General features: G+C 43.1%; 1 protein-coding gene across 2 annotated transcripts in view; it reads left to right on the top strand.

Annotated features, from left to right (window-relative positions):
* Positions 1-21,031, top strand: part of Gcat (Glycine C-acetyltransferase) — a 121,365-nt gene that overhangs the window by 3,553 nt on the left and 96,781 nt on the right. For both annotated transcript variants that reach the window (XM_065437153.2, XM_065437152.2), the window contains exon 2: positions 14,491-14,702. In XM_065437153.2, coding sequence (XP_065293225.1) covers positions 14,491-14,702 — 212 coding nt within the window. The remainder of the gene's footprint in view (positions 1-14,490; positions 14,703-21,031) is intronic.

Below are 21,031 nucleotides of genomic sequence, written 5' to 3'. Positions count from 1 at the left end.
AGAAATGAATCGGTATCAAAAAAGTGAACGTATTTTCTGGATAATGAGCGCTGACTAGACACATTGCTTAAGACATGAAAGATTAAGCATACAAATCAGTACCTCAATTTGTCTGCTACTAACCACTAGAACTTTGAAGGAGGAAAAAGAAACAGTTGTCTGTTGTGGCAAGAACCACTAATCACAAAAACTTATGACGTGCATGCACTACAAGAAATCTGCAGAGTGATAGCAATGAAGCTGAGCTTTTTCCATAGCAAAGAATTGAGAGAATAACTCACAAATAACAGTGATAAGTCAACTGTGTGAACAGCACATACACAGCAATGCGAGATCGTTAGGGTCAATCCATAGCAATGCATCATTCTTTTAAGAAAATTGAGTTTTTACTAGGTCTAAGGAAATGTAGGAAACCTTGTAATGTAACCCTGAAGTACAAGTCCAGTAAAACTTCATTTGGGCCTAGTTGGTACATAATTCTGAACTTAACATTACAGTGCAAACACCTAAGATGAACCACAAGAAGGAAGAGACGACCCACACTGTCGCCAGTGTGTGTCGTCTCCTCCTTTTTGTGGTTTGTCTTGGGTGTTTGCGCTGTAATGTTAAGTTCAGAAGTAGAAGTCCTTTGATTAATTAATTTTGATGCGAAGTTCTGCCTTGGCTATGTTAAATTCGGCTATTTTAAGAGGATCACCGTTTCATTTTAAACGCTTTAACCTAGCAACGAGATGCAACAGATGAAGTATGTCACATGAAATCCAGAGATTATCACGATTTTTCTTTTTTGTTTTCATAGGGACAAAGCATTGGATGCAGCTTGCCACAATCTTTTCAAAAGAAGCCACCAACAAGTCGACATCCTTGAATTTGCAGAGACATTTGAAATCATCAAAAGAATTGCATAAAAGATCAATAATAGAGGCATCGTCAGCATGTGAAAAATCAGAGAAAGTAGAATAAACAAAAGGATTGTTATGAACTGGAGCAGAAAAAGATGTGAGAACAGCCTTGTGGTCTGAAATACCATCTGTAACTTTTTGACATACGAAACCATTATCTAAAAGGTGGGGACTCACAAAAACTAAGTCTGAAGGTGCAGCACCTCTTGTGTTGGATTCAACAATTTGCTTTAAACAAAAATATAATGAAAAATTTAACAGCGCTTTGCTATCTCCACATCATAGCCGGTGAGCCATAAAAATGGCCATAACATACCGGGGGCGTTAAAATCACCAAGACAGATAAATCTTGAAGAAAACAAGATATGCTCGTGCATGAATGTCATTAAAGCGAGCAGCTGAGCTATGTTTGATGATGGTGGGTGGTAGATAACACCAAGTACTATAGAAATGCTTCCGAAAAAGATCTTACACCACAGTGATTCAGTATCAGGTGGGCTGGGGACTGTGGAAAATTTAAGGTCAGACCGTAAAAATAATGCAATGCCACCTCCTCTTCCATGACGTCGATCAGTTCTAACAATTGTAAAACCTGCAGGTGTTGTTTCGCAGTCGTAAATGTCATCATGCAACCACGTTCTGTTACACCAACAATATGTGGCGAATGGACGGATATCAGTGAAAGAAAATTTGGAAACTTGTTACTTAAGCTTCTGGCATTAACATTTAAGATGCGTAGGTGTTCTTGTGGTTGGTCACCGAGGCATCAGGGGGGTAGTAGTGGAGATGTTGGAAAGAGCTTTTGTTGGGAGAAAAAGAACCTTAGTGAGGGTGTTAGTATCATTGTCCCAATTGTGCTTAGTTTTCTCAATAAATGCGGGGTCAAAGCTTAGATGAACGATGGAGCCATTACCCCAAAAGGGCTTAGATGCTTCCCATATCTTTATTCTAATTGATCGTATGCCCACAGAAAAATCCTTGGAAATACGGAAGTCAGAACCTTTAAGTTTGTGATAGTCTTTAAGGACGTTTATGTTTTCCTAATAATCGAGCAGTTTCATAATAATGGGGCGTGGGCGATTGGCATGCCTTCGACCAATCCTGTGGCACCTTTCAATACTCAGGCAGTCTATTTGAAGTTTTTCTTTGAACCATGCGGAAATTTTAGACAGCAGAAGATTGTGGGTTTCATCAGCTGTAGCAGTGAAGCCATGCACCAGCAAGTTGTTGCCGAGCACGTGCTGGTGGTGTTGTTGGTTATACATGATTACAAGAAGGCATCAAATAAAACAATGGACGAAGGAAGGCGACACGGGACAACCACATTGGCAGTTGTTGGTGCGCCTACGTGGTTGTCCTGTGTCGCCTTCCCTCGTCCATTGTTTTATTTGTCGCCTTCATAGTAATCAAATTGTTACGGCGAGATAGATTTTCTAAATCATTATTACGCAAGGCAAGTTGGTTGATTTCCATTTGTAGCTGGTGAAGTTCGCTATTCATGTTACCACTGCTTGCTGTAGAATGAAGTGTGTGTAGGGAAGATTCCATTGTGGAGACCAGCGTTTCTAAGGCATCAAACCTTGAATTAAAAACCTTTCAGAAGTCCCTGATGTCTACGATTTCTTATGATATACGTTTCTGACCCTTAATTCTGCAAGCATTTGAGTCACTGAAGGCAAATAAACATCCTTGCCATCCATGGTGCCCGCTTCATCGGCAGTGCACAAGCTTCGCAGATGAGTATCAGGCGCTGCACAATCTTTACCCTTATTAGACTTAGTAGGCCCCGGATTCGGTTCCACATCACCGCTCAAGAAGAGACTGCTCACGCAGGAAATAAGGTGAGAGCACAAAGATACAAAACTAAATGCACATATGGAATTATCGGGGCGAGAAAAGAGCAGCAGAAAGCCATTATCTGAATGAATGCAGTTGGGCATTTTTGAGGTAACCTACCTGTGCATAAAGCAGAAAGTGCTTAGATTTTCTAGGTATACTTTGTGGCGCAAAATACATTTCTGGAAAAGGGACAGAAGAAAGGGAGACAGTGAAGCGCCAAACTACCAACTGTTTAATGACAGCCTGAACAAACGTATAGAAGAAAATACAACTTCCACTCATGCGCAGGGAGCCAAGGTGTGACAGAACAACGTGGTCATGATAACATGCATTGGATGAAGCACATTTCTGCGGAATATAATACGATAGATGTATCGCTGACACAATCAGACCCTTTCTTTTTAATATAAAACGCTTCCAACAACTCCCTTGCAGTTTGGTCCCTACTTTTGCCAAGAATCAATACTCGTTCAAAGCATGGCCTACAACGACAGGCTTTACAGTGCGTAGGAAGATGCGCGTTCTCACTCTTGCCGATGCTATTAGCGTGCTCCCTCAGTCTGTCATTAATACAACGTCCCGTTTGTCCTACGTATGACTTGCCGCAATCTACGGGTATTTCGTAGACCACCCCTTCAACGCAGTCCCTGAAATGTTTGGCGTGCTGCTTCTGGCAGCCCCGCGGCCCCTCGCGTGTGATCCGGGGGCACAACTGAGCTAACTTGTTGGGAGCCGAAAAGACAACCGGAATGCCATATCTGGTAGCAACCTTCTTGAGGTTATGGCTCACACGGTGCACATAGGGTGCTACTTCTGGCTTTACTCGCTCCCTTTCCTTCGAGTGCGTTTTCCCACTCGCAGCGGTAGTTTTCAGCTTCTGTAGGAGGGACTCGACCACGGCATTTAAGACAGACTGAGGGTAGCCTGCTTTTTGAAGTCTCTCAAGTTGATGGAAAAAACTCGCCTGCATTACATGCACACATGACTTGCACAGAGCTGATTCGAGGCAAAGTAAGGCGATTCCACGCTTCACAGTCTTAGAGTGCGCTGAGTCATATTGTAGCAATTCTTTTTTACCTCGAGGGAGGTACGCACAGCAAACGTGATCTCTCTTAAGTGTTAAGTTAAGGTCTAAAAACTGCAACGAACTGTCCTTCGGAAGCTTGTAGCAAAAGTAAGTCCTTTTGCGTTTGCTCTAAAAACATCTAAAAGCTGCTCAACCATTTCATGGCATGGCAAGGGGCATCTAATGTCAATAACAACTAAAAAATCGTTAATGTATCTAAAAACTTTAAGAACATTAGGATGAGATGAAGTAAAAACACATTGTAGTGTGTGGTCAAAGTAGGATAAAAAGATGTAACATAAAATGGGTGCTACACGTGAGCAATGCAGATGCCCTCTTTCTGCAAAAATATGCCATGTTCAAAGGTTACAAAGGTGCGGTTGAGATAAGCTTCCAAGAGGGAAACAAAATTCGAAGCCGACATCTCCATTTTAGACACAAAATTAGCTTCACCACTTTTGTCAATGCACTGTTTAACGGCTTTAAGTAGTTCAATATGCGGAACCGAGTAAAAAAGGTCATTTACATCAACGGAGAACACATAGCCTATTTCTTGGCTGTCACGGAAATATTCAAAAACTTCATCCGAGTTGCTAGTCAAGAAAGGGTCATTGAGTTGAGGAAGCCGCAGGGATTTTAACAAAAAACTGCTGACTTGATATTGCCACGTGTCCCGTTCACTAATAATCGTTCGAAACGGGACATCAACCTTATGGGTCTTGGCACTGAAGAAAGAGAATCTTTTTTACTCTTTCTGATCTGTTTAACTAATCTTTCACAGCCAATTTCTTCACAGAACGAAGTCATGGTTTTCTTCACTTTTGATAAGCTGACTTTTACAGGCTTAAAATTCTTTTTGATTGCCTCTAATCTAAGCAGGCTACCCTCAGTCTGTCTTAAATGCTGTGGTCGAGTCCCTCCTACAGAAGCTGAAAACTACCGCTGCGAGTGGGAAAACGCACTCGAAGGAAAGGGAGCGAGTAAAGCCAGAAGTAGTACCTTATGTGCACCGTGTGAGCCATTACCTCAAGAAGGTTGCTACCAGATATGACATTCCGGTTGTCTTTTCGGCTCCCAACAAGTTAGCTCAATTGTGCCCCCGGATCACACGCGAGGGGCTGCGGGGCTGCCAGAAGCAGCACGCCAAACATTTCAGGGACTGCGTTGAAGGGGTGGTCTACGAAATACCCCTAGATTGCGGCAAGTCATACGTAGGACAAACGGGACGTTGTATTAATGACAGACTGAGGGAGCACGCTAATAGCATCGGCAAGAGTGAGAACGCGCATCTTCCTGCACACTGTAAAGCCTGTCGTTGTAGGCCATGCTTTGAACGAGTATTGATTCTTGGCAGAAGTAGGGACCAAACTGCAAGGGAGTTGTTGGAAGTGTTTTATATTAAAAAGAAAGGGTCTGATTGTGTCAGCGATACATCTATCGTATTATATTCCGCAGAAATGTGCTTTATCCAAAGCATGTTATCATGACCACGTTGTTCTGTCACACCTTGGCTCCCTGCGCATGAGCGGAAGTTGTATTTTCTTCTATACGTTTGTTCAGGCTGTTATTAAACAGTTGGTAGGTTGGCGCTTCACTGTCTCCCTTTCTTCTGTCCCTTTTCCAGAAATGTATTTTGCGCCACATGGTATACCGAGGAAATCTAAGCACCAACTTGCCCAAGAAGAATTCCTTTTGGAAGCAGAAAGTGGTTCAGCATCCCACTAGCGCTGCTGTGAACTTGCCCGCTGAAGAAGGCAGCTGTGGATGACGTTTTTATATGTCCTGCTGGGGAAGTCAGCACACCAGACTAGCCCATGATTGGAGGAGCCTGGATGACTTCACCGCGGATGATGGCATGGAGACTATCAACAGTCGAGGCGATGAACAGGCCAGGGATATCTTCAGCGAAGTAGACAAGGCCGTCCATGTCCCCATTAGCATCATTAGCATTAATCACTTTCTGAAACGCAGTCGAAGAAGGGTTGCTGGTGCCATTGGTATCGAGGCGAGGAAATTTGGTCGAGCTGGGGACAGGATCGGCAAAGCAGGCCGAAAACTGCGTAAAAAGCAGATAGCAGTTCAGCATCCCGCTAGCGCTGCTGTGAAATCGCCCACTCTCAACACAAACTATAAGAAAGCGTAGGAAGGCTAGAAAAGAATGGATGACAGGAGCACTTTTGAAAAGAATTGAACAAATGAATAAAATGTTTTCTTGCTTTTTGGAAACAAGAAATCTTGATGAGTTAATTGAGTTTAAGAAGTTCCGGAACAAATTAAACTCATTTACAGAAGACAAAGTCTATTCTCTATTAATATGTTTTCATCTATTTTCCACAACTCTAAAATACTTTGGCAAGGTATCAACTCAATGATAGGAGCAAGAAAAAAAACCTCCCCTCTGAATTAAGGATCAGTGGAGTAACTTATCCTGGGGTCTTACTTGCGAATAAACTTAATGATCACTTTATAGCAGCAGGAGCATACCATGCATCTGTTAACACTCATTTAACCAATCTATAGACTGACTCATACTTATCCTCCTGTAGTGCCAATTCTATATTTTTGTCATCTACATCAACAGATGAAGTTGTTAGGATCATTAATGTCTTTAGGAACGTGCTCACCTGGACAGGATGAAATCGCTGTCTTCCTGATTAAATGTGTTGTTAATATTATTGCTGGCCCATTTACACATTTTATGCAAAAGAATGCTGGTCACTGGAGTTATTCCCAGGCAAACTAAAAGGGGCACATGCCACTGTTTTGTTCAAAGGAGGCAGCAAACACGACCTGAATAATTATAATCCAATTTTGGTACTGCCAATTTTCTCAAAAGTAGCTGAGCGCATACTTTTTAATCAGCTAAACAATTTCATACAAGTTAAAAATTTAATTTGTAAACTTCAGTATGGTTCTCATTCTGGTAAATTGACTCAAACAGCATTGTTAGATATACAAAACTTTGTAGTTAACCATTTTGAAGATAGACTGTTGTCTGTTGGAATTTTTCTATATTTTTGTAAAGCCTTTGACTCTGTGAAGCATTCAATAATACTGAACAAATTAGACATTTACAGTATTTGTGGAGTGGCAAATGCACTTGTGAAGAGTTATATAACTGAACGGCCACAGTATACACAGGTGCATACCGTAAAATCTAATTTTGGTATGATGAATGTTGGTGTTCCACAGGGTTCAATTCTGGGACCTCTTTTTTTACTATATATATTAATGACATTCTCAACATTCCAATAACTACTAACATTGTGCTGTATGATGATGATACAAATGTATTTTTTTCTGGTTCTAATCCTAAAGTACTGGAGCAGCAGTGTAGTGCCTGGCTGGAGAAGCTATTCATATGGCTGTCTGTCAATGAGCTTCAGTTGAACGCCAAAAAACGAAGTTTATGCTCTTTCATCCAAAAAACAAACCATTAAGTCATCATATCAAATTAGAATTCAATAACTCGCATATTGAACAAGTGCATAATTACTGGTTTCTGGGTATATGCTTCCACAGTGACATAGGGTGGACAGATCATGCAATTATATTATATTGAAAATGGCCAGGTCTATTTGTGTAATCTATCGTATCACGTATCTTTCACAATAAGTAAAGAAACAATGATATTTTGATCTCGTTCATTCCCATCTTGTATACTGTAACTTAGTGTGGGGTATGTGCAGTAAGACTGATTCCTTTAAATTATTTTCACTTCAAAAAAGAGCCCCACGAGCATTGTGTGCAGGCCCAGCACTCGAAGCAAATGTTTTCTAGACTTATCACGTTCGCAACGTTTTTCATTCGTATAACTTGAGTTTGGCAGTTTACATTTTCTATAAAATTAAGCAGGATTTTGATACTTTCAGTAATACTTATCTGTCGAGGGATATAACATGATTTACGTGTTGTCGCATTGTCCAAGACTAGATCTAGAACCAATTATGGAAAACAATGTTGACATCGCCAAATCGCAACTTTGTGTAATACGTACCAATTGATTGTGGAAATAGCTGTAGAAAGTACTAGTGTATCGACGTTTAAAAAAAAAGTAAAAATGCTTTTTTCTTCTGTGTAACTTTGAATGATCACAGAAACATATAAAATGGCATCAATTGGTTTGTCCTGTTTTTACTGATTTACTAATGATGTTTTTTGTTTTTGCCGCAGCATTTTCTGTTGTTTACTGCTAAATATTTTGTGCAGTTCTTTATCATTAGTGTTGTTGTACATTTTGTTGTCTTTTTTGTGGTATTAATTTAGTGAGCAGCATTCCTGAGAATTGCGTGCTTTGCCTGTTCGCCACCGGTGCCACGACTTGTAATCCGGGGCGAAGGCCTTGTCATGAGGCAGGATTTCCTCTAGCCTCTCCTCGGGGACATATGGTACAATATGGCCGAAATCAATCAATCTTGCGATCTCGAATGATTGCATGGGAATGGATAAAGTGTTTTCCTGAATATCCAATGAATAGATTTTCATGGTTTCTTGAATTATAAAAAGAAAAAAAATTTGAGGCTTAACCTTAGCGTATCCTTAGCGTTTGGAGGCATCTTGACTGCATACATGCCCGGCGCAAAGACGCTGGCGCGGTTGCGGGCACAGAGACTGACGCGACGGCGGGCGCGCGCCGCTTCATCCCTGGCGTGACGTCACATATCACGTGATGCAGCGATGGTGGCGCCGCCGGCGCGTCGCGCGCCACAGCGCGAACCGAAGCGTGGAGGCCTCCGCCGGGCGACGTCCGACGGCGCGATATGAGGCCCCATCTGCAGCCGGTGTGACGTCATCACGTGACGTCACATCATGTGATCTCACTTCAGGGTCAATGGTGGCCACCGCCAGGAGGCGACCGACGGCGCGATATGAGGCCCCATCTGCAGCCGGTGTGACGTCATCACGTGACGTCATGTCACGTGACCTACTTGAAGGTCACTTGAAGGTCAATGGTGGCCACCGCCGGGAGGCGACCGACGGCGCGATATGAGGCCCCATCTGCAGCTTGTGTGACGTCATCACGCGACGTCATGTCACGTGGCCTCATTTCAGGGTCCATGGTGGCCACCGCCGGGCGTCGCGCGAAGGCCCGAAACCTACGTTAATATGCTTCGCATAAAACAACTCTGATGCATCGATTGTTGGGAGCAGATTTTGTATTTAAGCCATTAACTTACTTTACAATAATTGCAATACTGCAATACAATAATACTGCAATAAAGAGTGATGTTGCCATTCTGTAAACTGCATCTCTTGCAGCATGTAAAAGACACAAAATCGATGTTGTATTCACTGCTCTGAATTATACCAATAATTTGCACATGAAACTCGTATAAGTTAAAACTAATACATTATGTTTGTACATTTTAGACAGCATAACAGATACAGTTTACATAATTGTGGTATCAAAGTGCTTTTGGTGTAAAATTAGTGTGAAACATTTGGCTACTACTTCTCTAAAAGTTTCCTTTTCTACTGTTTTTCTAATCATTTTGACGCCCTGAATAAAAACTCTTCTTCTAGCAGTCAGTAGAAGTCTTCCCTACTTTGGGAAAAATGGCCGTGTTATGTGGCTTTTGTTTACATTCTTTGATGAGAATACTATAAAGTGTAGAATATTATGTGATGCATAAAGATGAAGCTAAATAAATGTTCTTTTGTATACGTTTTCAAATGGCCAAATAGTACTACAGTCGCTGACTAATTTTTCAGACTCAGAAAATTCAGACATGTTCGATTATTCGGTCTGCTTCGCTGCACCGCCATTCTCCCCATTTACCATAATGTATAACAACTCCCGAAAATTTGTACACCTTGCAACCTCTCGCCTGATTTTACGGACACTCCTTGAGCCAACTCGATCGAAAGCACCATGCACCATCTCTGACCGGTGCATGGTTCAGCTTGCTAAACGCCATTTTTGTTTGGAACGGAGCCTGTTCGCTGCACCATGAAGTGGCGCTACTGCAAATCCTTGTTCATCATCGTTTCTGCCTGGTTTGTGGCTACAGCAGTTCCGGTCTCAGTAAGCCATGTCAGGACAATGCAACAGCTAATTTGTCTGTTTCTTCGTGCACAACGCTGCGAGTAGGCCACGTTTTTCGTTTGTGCGACTGGTATCGGCGTGACGGCGCGGTGATGTTTGCTTTGTGTGCTGTGTTGAGGTTGCGGTGATGCAACGTGGCGTACGGAAACATAGCGTCAAGTGTCTAATGGCACCGACAGTGCCCGCGCAGACTGCGCTGGGAAATGCCGGCAAGCGGGTGCTGGGAGCCCAGGATTTGTCGCCTTCCGATGTGCACCCTACTGATGCCGAAAGTGTTCTGCCGAGACCTGTGCAGTAGTTCCGGACACCGTCTCATTTGACAGTTTCACAGGTGGTCACGCTGTTGTACAGACATGCGCAGAACTCGATGACGGCGAGATCATTCGTCAGGTTTCTGCTGCACCGCCGGACAATGACTCCGAGTCGGAAGATGACGCACTATGCTATGCTATGCTGCACTATGCTATGCTATGATGCACGTGCTATGCTGCCGTCGCATGTGGAGCGTGCACAAGATGTGACTGTGCGTTCAGCCGCTTATAAGCCCCGTTTACATGAATGCGACAGTGGCACATCGCATTTCCAAGCGCATTTGGGAAAGGCGATGCGACGCAGTTTACATGTAGCGCCTTAACTCTCGCGAGAACGTAGCGCCACATGGTGTCGTATAAGGGAAGTGCAACCGACTTCCGGTGTAACTGGTTTCCGGTAGTGGGCCGAGTGCACGTTGGTGGTCGAGGGCCGAGAAATAGACAGTTTTAGTTTAGCGTATGCAACTTATAGCGTACGCTATATGCTATAATGTAGCGGACGCGAAGCAGTACACGTTTTTTGCAGCTTTAGCTGGCCAGCGAGATCTTCAGATCTTGGAGGCCATATGCCGTCGTTGCGGCTATTTTCCAACTCTTGCGATAGGTAGCGCTGACATCTCGAATGTTTCTTTCGTTAGACTTCGACTCGTTCGAAACGAGAATTGATCTCGAAAACACCATAAGGTTATCCATAATACCCTGTCGTCGAAGTGGCCTGAGACTAAGCGGAAGCCGTTTACACAATCATTTGCTGCGAACGAAGTGCATTTTACAAAAGCAACGCAAATTCAATTCGAAGCGGGCAGCCGGGACCGCCGCCATGTTGGTGGCTAATTCCTTCCCATCATTCCTAATGTGACGATCCTGCGTTTACATGCTCCGCGAGAGTCAACTCGCGTCCGTAAATCTACTCTCGCCTGGCGCATTAATGCGATGCGCCTTTCTAGCGCATTACTGCTGTTTACATGAGTGTGATGCGCTAGAAATGCGATGCGATGCGACACTGTCGCATTCATGTAAACGCGGCTATAGTGACCATACGACCCTCTTCAAGATTCAGGCTTATCTAATTACGCGTAAACGAAACAGCGTGCAATTCACGATTTCTTCAAGCCTACTGCCGAGCCTGAATAAGTGTGTGGAAATAAAAGATTTCTTTTTTTTTTCTTAATCTGTTTTTTCGGACACCTGTTTATTTGGACATTTCCGCAGTCCTCGTGAGGTCCGAATAAACGGTCGGCGACTGTAATGTGAAATTTAGTTCTTGAAACAAATTTTCCAAAAAGCTTGCCCGACCAGATATTGAGTCAGTGTTTTAAAAGCAATAATAGGCCAAGAAAAATACGGAACATACATAATGTTGTACAATCTATCAATGCAAAGCGCTGCATAAAAGCTGTTAGAGTTATGATGAGTCAAGCCAACGTTTATGGCCGATGTGCCATTCGACAAAGTTCTGCAATTTGGTCAAGCATGTTCTTACACTTGGTCAGGTCAGAGCTAATACCACCCACACCAGCTTATTTTTCTTATATATTCCTTATTTACTCACAATCCATGCTTTACTAATTTATTGAAATACTCAATATATATATATATATCGTAATCATCATCAGCCCCCGGTTATACCCACTGCAGGGCAAAGGCCTCTCCCATACTTCTCCAACTACCCCGGTCATGTACTAATTGTGGCCATGTCTTCCCTGCAAACTTCTTAATCTCATCCGCCCACCTAACCTGCCGCCCCCTGCTACGCTTCCCGTCCCTTGGAATCCAGTCCGTAACCCTTGATGAACATCGGTTATCTTCCCTCCTCATTGCATGTCCTGCCCATGCCCATTTCTTTTTCTTGATTTCAACCAAGGTGTCATACACATACATACATACATACACACACACATACATACATACATACATACATACATACATACATACATACATACATACATACATACATACATACATACATACATACATACATACATACACATTTTGTCAATCTCTTTTCTCCTCCTCAGATTTAATGGGATGTGCATTTTTGCTTTCTGTTTCCATTTTTAATTTACACTCTTAATCAAACATAGACTGACAAAACTCAGTCTCTTGGCCCGATTTCCTACTTTAATTTTTCTTTTTCAAGTCTGAAACAATTATCTTCATGTCCCTGCTTTGTGGGAAAACTGGGCACACTGGATTGGCACCCGCTGGGCACACTGGATTACCTATTTGTATGCACAGTACTTTTTTCCACTTTCCTTCTCCACACTTGGAAGAAGTGGGAACAGCAAAGAAGTTAGCCCTAAGCTAAATATACCTGTTAAGGTAGATTTGTGATTATAGTAGCCATCACTCTGCTATTGTGTCACTCTTGCTGGCATCTCGTAGTGATTGTATGAGAGTAACATACATGCATTTTCTTTTTCTGCAGATGAGATGGTGGGGAAGGGAGGGAAGATTATGAAACCTCTTAGTCAAATTGAATACATAGATTTTGAAATAAAACAATACCCTTAAGTGTTGAATAAGATGTGGAGTGTTTGTAGTTTTCTGAAGGAAAAAGAAAAAAAACAAACATGCAAATTGGGCACATTGTTGGAATCCAAATGACGCGAACCTTGTTGTACCACAAGCATGGTCTCGTCACCTGTTGGATCACCTTGTGCTGAAGACGAAGACGATGGAGGGAAGAATGGCACCCTTGTGTCACACACAACCATTCTTGAAGACTGGCCAAGAATGGGTGCTTGCCCAGTGCTTGTTTAGTCAGCAAGATGGCAGCAGCCATTGATATTCAAAGAAACCATTTACTGTCATGTCCAGGTTCACTAAGAGGTCTGTATGCTTTAGAGTCGCCTATGAGCTAACCACACTGTTCAACTAAAATGAGTATATGTACAAGTCTTGGACTGTGACGCATTGTTTCATTACACAGAACAAGTGCATTCACTAGCACTACTTTGTTCGTCATTTCATGCTACACGCACTCTATTTGGAGAGAAACTTGTACCAAACTCCAAAGGGGCAGACAAAGAAAGTTCATTTTAAAGAATGTTTAAAGGCTATAAGGCTCGCTTATAGTTAGTATATGTGAAATACGGTTTATAGGGAAGGCAAGTGCATTAAATTGATTGAATTGGATAGCACGTATGTGCAAATAAACCTAAAGGTAACCAGGATGTCTTTGGTCACAATGATGGTAATGGTACAAAAAGACAGCATGAGCTTGAAACATAAGTGGCATGGTTGGAAGGAAAGTCTGTCAATTGATAGTGTGAGGTTGGACATCATAGCTGATAGTACAAAACAAAAGGGGACTCGTAACATCTAGGGAAAGCAAGGGAAAAAAATGTACATAAATCAAGGTAGAAATCTTTGCCCAGCCAAAAGATGAGGCTTCTCTATGTCAGAAAAATGTATCAGTAGAAAGAAAAATAACACTAATACTCACAGAGTAAACATGCTGCAAAGACTACCTTGTACTTTGAACAGTTTGCAAGAATGTATGCATATTTTTACTTTAGGTAATAGTAGTTACTTGAAGCAGCCACTACCTGTGCAACTATTAGCTGTGTGCATGCTTTGGACATTGTTGGCCTGTTCGATTACATTGCTGTATTTATCAATGAGTGAAAATTCCAGCAAAGCCTATCTCACAACGAATGTCAGCATTAATGCAATCTCCGTTAAAGCACTGTACTCAGCACCAGCACCGTTTTGGAACTGCAGACACACAAAGCGGTTACCTCACTGCCAATCACAATTCCAAATGATACCACGACACAGTGCACCTTGTTGTAATCACTGCAGCCCAATTGAGTAGTATTCTTAGCATCCTGGCTGCAGTTTCACTGCAGTGGCTTCATCAAGCGGCCACAATCAATGCGGAGGTGTCTGTGGTGGATGGGGCGCTATTGCCTTAAGATATATAAGGATAATGTCCCTTGTGTGACTTCGGTGTATCTATTCTTGAGGTTGGCCAAGAATGGGCACATACCACATGTGCAGTGCTGAAGTTGTGTGTTTGGGCCCTGTGACCCACGTGGTGCACTGGACAGCAGCGAGTTGTCACCACGTACGCCCAGTTGTCAGCTCGGCAAAGCAGCAGCCAGCACATGCCACAAAGTGAGTTCCTAAAGAATGCTAATCGCATTAAAATTTGACAAGGAGCAAATATGTCATGAGCTACTAATTGAATAAACAGGAGAATGAGCATGTATATTGAGTGTTTCTTACGCCCAACAGCCATGATGTCTCCGCACTGTTCGTGTTTGATGTTTTTGACATCACTGGGCATCCCTTGAGAGTTGTCTCCTTTCGTGGTTGCAGTTGCAGCTAGGCATGCTGCTGGTATGGTGCGTGCCTCTAGCGGATGGGCAGCCACGCAGGCTCTCCTGCAGGAGCAGCTGGCGGGCATCCGCGAAGCCGGCACATACAAGACTGAGCGGGTGCTCACCTCCCGCCAGGCAGCATCTGTGCGTGTGGCAGGGTGGGACATGCCCGTGCTCAACTTGTGCGCCAACAACTACCTCGGACTCTCGGTGGGTGTCCTCCTCTTTAAAGGGATGGCCGTTATTCTAGGGGGCTTTGTGTGTCACAAAGACGGCCACACTGAGTCAGCAGTGCCTGAACCAAAACAATGACATCCCCCTTTTCGTGCAGCCACGTATGTGCTACCTATGTAAAGCAACTACTGTGAAAAGTACAAGGAAGTGCTCCTCCAGCCTTATGGGTCTTGCATGTAAAGAAGGCTTCCAGGTAATTATTTTCTGCAGATTTTGCCCGCTTTTTTACAGAGTCCAACTGCATATCTTTCAACAGTTTGAGTGCTGCTTTATTTTGTTTTTCCGGGTTAAAGTCGGTCACCTTGAAGTTCTTGTCTATCCGGAGAAACAAAAGTTAACCCGGAGAAACAAAAGAAAGCAGCACTCAAACTGTTAAAAGATGTGCAGTTGGACTCTGTAAAAAAGTGGGCAAAATCTGCAGAAAATAATTACCTGGAAGCCTTCTTTACGTGCAAGACCCATAAGGCCGGATATCCTTTGCGCGTAATCGTCTCAGAGAAGGCATCGTGGCAGCTCCAAGTAGGACAGTTCCTGCAAGCGAACCTGAAGCGACTGCCAACCAAAGATCCCTTCATGGTGAGGTGTTCTGATGACGTTATCTTAGAACTGCAAGGTGGTATAGGATCTGTGGCCACAGCTTTCTCACTAGATGTTCAAGACTTATACTATTCTGTGACGCGAGAATTCATTTTACGTGCTGTTCATGAAAAAGTTGATGAAATGGGTGAAGTGAAATTCCAGAACTTAGTATGCATGAACTGCGACAATTTTTTGACCCTGTTAAAAGTTTTATGTGGATTTGACTGCTATTAGTCACAATGGCTGTTATTACATTCAACGCACAGGAATCTGTATTGGTTTCAGGTATCTGTAATAGCCCCAGTATTATATGATATTTTTTTAGCGTACTTTGACAGCCACGTTAATGCGGAACTAAGTGGAAAATCAATGATTCGTGTATTTAGGTAGGTATGTCAAAGACTATCTAATAATCCGTAACAATTCATCAGTCCAGTGTCGTGACGAAGCTGTAGCAGATTGTTTAAAAATGTTCATAAAATTTTCCCAGGGTCTCAAGTTTACTTTTGAACTGCCCAATGACAACTGTATTCAGTTTCTAGATCTTAAAATTTTATTTTCCTCAGATGACCACGTATGCTGGAGATGCAATCCAAGATCAAAGAAAAGTGTTTTGCCTTTCGATAGTGCATACTCGAAATTGATAAAGAGGGGCATAGCCACCAAATGCATTCAGTCTGCTTTGTAAAAGTCATGTGTTCACCAAATTGAGCATAGTATGTCTAGCCAAGTAGACAGATTGAAACTTGCTGGATTTCCAGTGTCTGTCATTTCATCTGTCTGTGAAACATTGCTTAAAAATTAAAATGGGGAAGAAAGTGCCCAACTAAAGATCACAACAAAAGACCTGTACATGTATCTCCATACCTCCGTAAAGTTTCATTAATTTGAAAAAGGTGGCTAACCGACACAATGTCAATCTAGTTTTTTCAGCGCATTGCAAATTGTCAGCAGTTTGTAACCTTCAAAACAAGAGGCACCAGAAACGTACGCAATCTCACACTAATCACCAGGACAATTACATTGAATGAACTTCAGATGTTGTGTGTCGAATACCGTTAGATTGTGGACGCATTTATATCGGACAAACTGGCCAGTGCTTCAATGACCGGGCTAGACAGCACAACAATGATGTCAGAAAAGGATACGGTAGTCACTTGGCTGAGCACTGCAAAAAGTGCACATGCACACCCATGTTTGGTGACACAACCTTCCTGAGGAAAGGAAACACAAAAACAGAAAGAGAAATAGTTGAGGCATATTTTATAAGAAAAGCAGGTGACAAGTGTGTCAGCTTACGTACATCTAAGTTTGCAAGAAAAAGAAGTGACGTTTTTGTCGAGATATCTAAAGACTGGAACTGATTGACCATACAATCCTATGGATGATATGATTCATTTCAATCTTTGTGTGTATGATAATGAGTACATGATGTACGTGATGTGCAGAGCACGAATAGATGACCGTTTGTAAGAAACGCTAGTTGGAAGTAGCGCCAGTCCTGTCATATATGCTCCTTTGACTTTGTCTTTGTCTTTAGCACTTTTTTATGAAAACCGTCGAGTCATTGACATTAGTTTGATGCTTATATATATTACGCATTTCAAAGCGACACATTTTTAGGCCTCTTTACAGTCGCATTACAACTACCATTTGCAACTCATTTTATCCTTTCATACAAAAAGCAAAGACAATTTATTACCATATGTCATGGCACTCTTTGGCCATAGCTGGCCACGCACTTCACCACGCATCATCACTGCTGCGAAAGGGGGCACACCATCCTGTGGCCTACCAGGTTTGAAGCTTTGCAGGTGACCTCTGCAAAGTAATCTTTAAAAGCGCTATCTTCATTTGCTTGGCAAGAGAAAGTTGGTTAATACTGCAGAAAACGAAAATAAAAATTGTTAAAATTTTGCACCAGAAATTTGATACCAGTACATATGTGTCTGCACCATGTGTCTCCACCTGTCCGGTAGCATCCCACCTCCAGCTTTCTCACGGTGCCCCACCATAGCTCTGGTGTCCAGTGGCGTCGGCGCTGGACCAACGGTGTTGGTTACCACTGTGGCCGCTCCTCGTGAAACTGTGATAACTCAGCAGCAATTACCCACCCTCTCCACAATTCACTGCCTCTTAGGCGAAAATTGGTACTGCACAGCCTGCCATGGGCTTGGCAGCAGTTCAAGCATGAGCACAGACGCTTACCTTCGATACCTGTTCATTTTGCTCGTAAACGACCAGTGTTCATTATTTATAGGACACCCTCGCCATGCTGGCCTGTTAGGAATGCCACGCTCATGGTGCTATGTTGTGATTGCTAGAGATTGCATGCATGTTGTTGAACAGCTGTTGATGTTATCAGTTGATAGTGAAGAAAGCCCTTGTCCAAATACGCAAGGAAGTGAAACGTCTAGTACATAATGGAAGCACTCAATGAAATCCGGTCAAGTGAGACGTGACTACTACATGAAGTTAAATCTATCAAGTTAATGCGGAGTGACAAGGCATTTTACAGTATTAAAAAGCAATTGGCTAAGATAGAGGAAGATTGTTCATCAGCTCTCACAGTGCAAAAAGAATGAGATCAGATCTGCTTACTGGCTAAACAAAGTGCAAATCACATGGTGTCCATTAAATCTAGGCTAGATTAATGGACGAGGATGCAGCGGTGGCGTAGAGGTAGAACACCCGCCTCGCGTGCAAGAGGTCCATGGTTCGAATCCGGGTGCCGCGCAATTTTCGACCGGATTAAAAAACATAAAAATCCGTGTGTTGATAAAATTGCATAAACAAGCCTGGAGTGTGGCCTGATCCCGGTGACCAGAACCGGTAACGCACTCCCTCACCAGAGCAGGATTGGCCACCCTGGTGCAGTACTTGGCCACGACCTCCTATATGAACACAACAATCAAACCCCGGCCTTCAGTCCCCAGCGGCTGCGAAGCAACTGACCATGGCGGCGGTCAGACCTGTGACGCAGCAGAGGGTGCTAAGAATACCTGGCTCCGGACAGGCCGCCATTGGAATATGAACCTGGCCACGTTTAACGCTAGAACGTTATCTAGTGAGGAGAGTCTAGCAGTGCTATTAGAGGAATTAGAGGGCAGTAAATGGGATATAATAGGGCTCAGTGAAGTCAGGAGGCCAAAAGAAGCATATACAGTGCTAAAAAGCGGGCACGTCCTGTGCTACCGGGGCTTAGCGGAGAGACGAGAACTAGGAGTCGGATTCCTGATTAATAAGAATATAGCTGGTAACATACAGGAATTCTATAGCATTAACGAGAGGGTGGCAGATCTTGTTGTGAAACTCAATAAGAGGTACAAAATGAAGGTTGTACAGGTCTATGCCCCTACATCCATTCATGACGACCAGGAAGTCGAAAACTTCTATGAAGACGTGGAATTGGTGATGGGTAGAGTGAAAACAAAATACTCTATACTGATGGATGACTTCAATGCCAAGGTAAGCAAGAAGCAGGCTGGAGATAAGGCAGTGGGGAAATATGGCATAGGCACTAGGAATAGCAGGGGAGAGTTATTAGTAGAGTTTGCGGAACAGAATAATGTGTGGATAATGAGTACATTCTTCCGCAAGCGGGATAGCCGAAAGTGGACATGGAGGAGCCCGAATGGCGAGACTAGAAATGAAATAGACTTCATACTCTGCGCTAACCCTGGCATCATACAAGATGTGGACAGGCTCAGCAAGGTGCACTGCAGTGACCATAGGATGGTAAGAACTCGAATTAGCCTAGACCTGAGGAGGGAACGGAAGAAGCTGGTACATAAGAAGCCGATCAATGAGTTAGCAGTAAGAGGGAAAATGGAGGAATTCCTGATCAAGCTATAGAACAGGTATTCGGCTTTAGCTCAGGAAGAGAACCTTAGTGTTGAAGCAATGAACGACAATCTTGTGGGCATTAAGGAGTGTGCAAGAGAAGTCGGTGGTAACTCCGTTAAACGGGATACCAGTAAGCTATTGCAGGACACGAAAGATCTGATCAAGAAACGTCAATGTATGAAAGCCTCTAACCCTACAGCTAGAACAGAACTGGCAGAACTTTCAAAGTTAATCAACAAGTGTAAGACAGCTGACATAAGGAAGTGTAATATGGATAGAATTGAAAATGCTCTCAGGAACGGAGGAAGCCTAAAAGCAGTGAAGAACAAACTAGGAATTAGCAAGAATCAGACGTATGCGTCAAGAGATAAAGCCGGCGATATCATTACTAATATGGATGACATAGTTCAAGTGGCTGAGGAGCTCCATAGAGATTTATATAGTACCAGTGGCACCCACGACGATAATGGAAGAGAGAACAGTCTAGAGGAATTCAAAATCCCACAGGTAACGGCGGAAGAAGTAAAGAAAGCCTTGGGAGCTATGCAAAGGGGAAGGCAGCTGGGGAGGATCAGATAACAGCAGATTTGTTGAAGGATGATGGGCAGATTGTTCTAGAGAAACTGGCCACCCTGTATACGCAATGCCTCATGACTTTGAGCGTACCGGAATCTTGGAAAAACGCTAACATAATTCTAATCCACAAGAAAGGGGACGCCAAAGACTTGAAAAATTATAGACCGATCAGCTTACTGTCCATTGCCTACAAAGTATTTACTAAGGTAATTGCAAATAGAATCAGGAACACCATAGACTTCCGTCAACCAAAGGACCAGGCAGGATTCCGTAAAGGCTACTCAACAATAGACCATATTCACACTATCAATCACGTGATAGAAAAATGTGTGGAATATAACAAACCTTTATATATAGCTTTCATTGATTACGAGAAAGTGTTTGATTCAATCGAAACCTCAGCAGTCATGAAGGCACTGCGAAATCAGGGTGTAGACAAGCCGTATGTAAAAATACTGAAAGATATCTATAGCGGCTCCACAGCCACCGTAGTCCTCCATAAAGAAAGCGACAAAATGCCAATAAAGAAAGGCGTCAGGCAGGGAGATACAATCTCTCCAATGCTATTCACAGCGTGCTTACAGGAGGTATTCAGAGACCTGGATTGGGAAGAATTAAGGATAAGGGTTAATGGAGAATACCTTAGTAACTTGCGATTCGCTGATGATATTGCCTTGCTTAGTAACTCAGGGGACCAACTGCAATGCATGCTCACTGACCTGGAGAGCGAAAGGCGAAGGGTGGGTCTAAAAATTAATCTGCAGAAAACTAAAGTAATGTTTAACAGTCTCGGAAGAGAACAGCAGTTTTTGGTAGGTAGCGAGGCACTGGAACTGGTAAGGGAATACATCTACTTAGGGCAGGTAGTGACCGCAGATCCGGATCATGAGACTGAAATAATCAGAAGAATTAGAATGGGCTGGGTTGCGTTTGGCAGGCATTCTCAGATCATAACAGCAGGTTGCCATTATCTCTCAAGAGTAAAGTTTATAACAGCTGTGTCTTACCAGTACTCACGTACGGGGCAGAAACCTGGAGGCTTACGAAAAAGGTCCTACTTAAATTGAGGACGACACAACAAGCTATGGAAAGAAGAATGGTAGGTGTAACATTAAGGGATAAGAAAAGAGCAGATTGGCTGAGGGAACAAACGTGAGTTAATGATATCTTAGTTGAAATCAAGAAAAAGAAATGGGCATGGGCAGGACACGTAATGAGGAGGGAAGATAACCGATGGTCATGAAGAGTTACGGAATGGATTCCAAGGGAAGGGAAACGTAGCAGAGGGCGGCAGAAAGTTAGGT

Source organism: Dermacentor albipictus, chromosome 1 (genome assembly GCF_038994185.2).
Source record: "Dermacentor albipictus isolate Rhodes 1998 colony chromosome 1, USDA_Dalb.pri_finalv2, whole genome shotgun sequence".
NCBI lineage: Eukaryota > Metazoa > Arthropoda > Arachnida > Ixodida > Ixodidae > Dermacentor > Dermacentor albipictus.
Note: the sequence above shows the minus strand (reverse complement) of the source record. Positions and strands in the feature narration are given on the sequence as shown.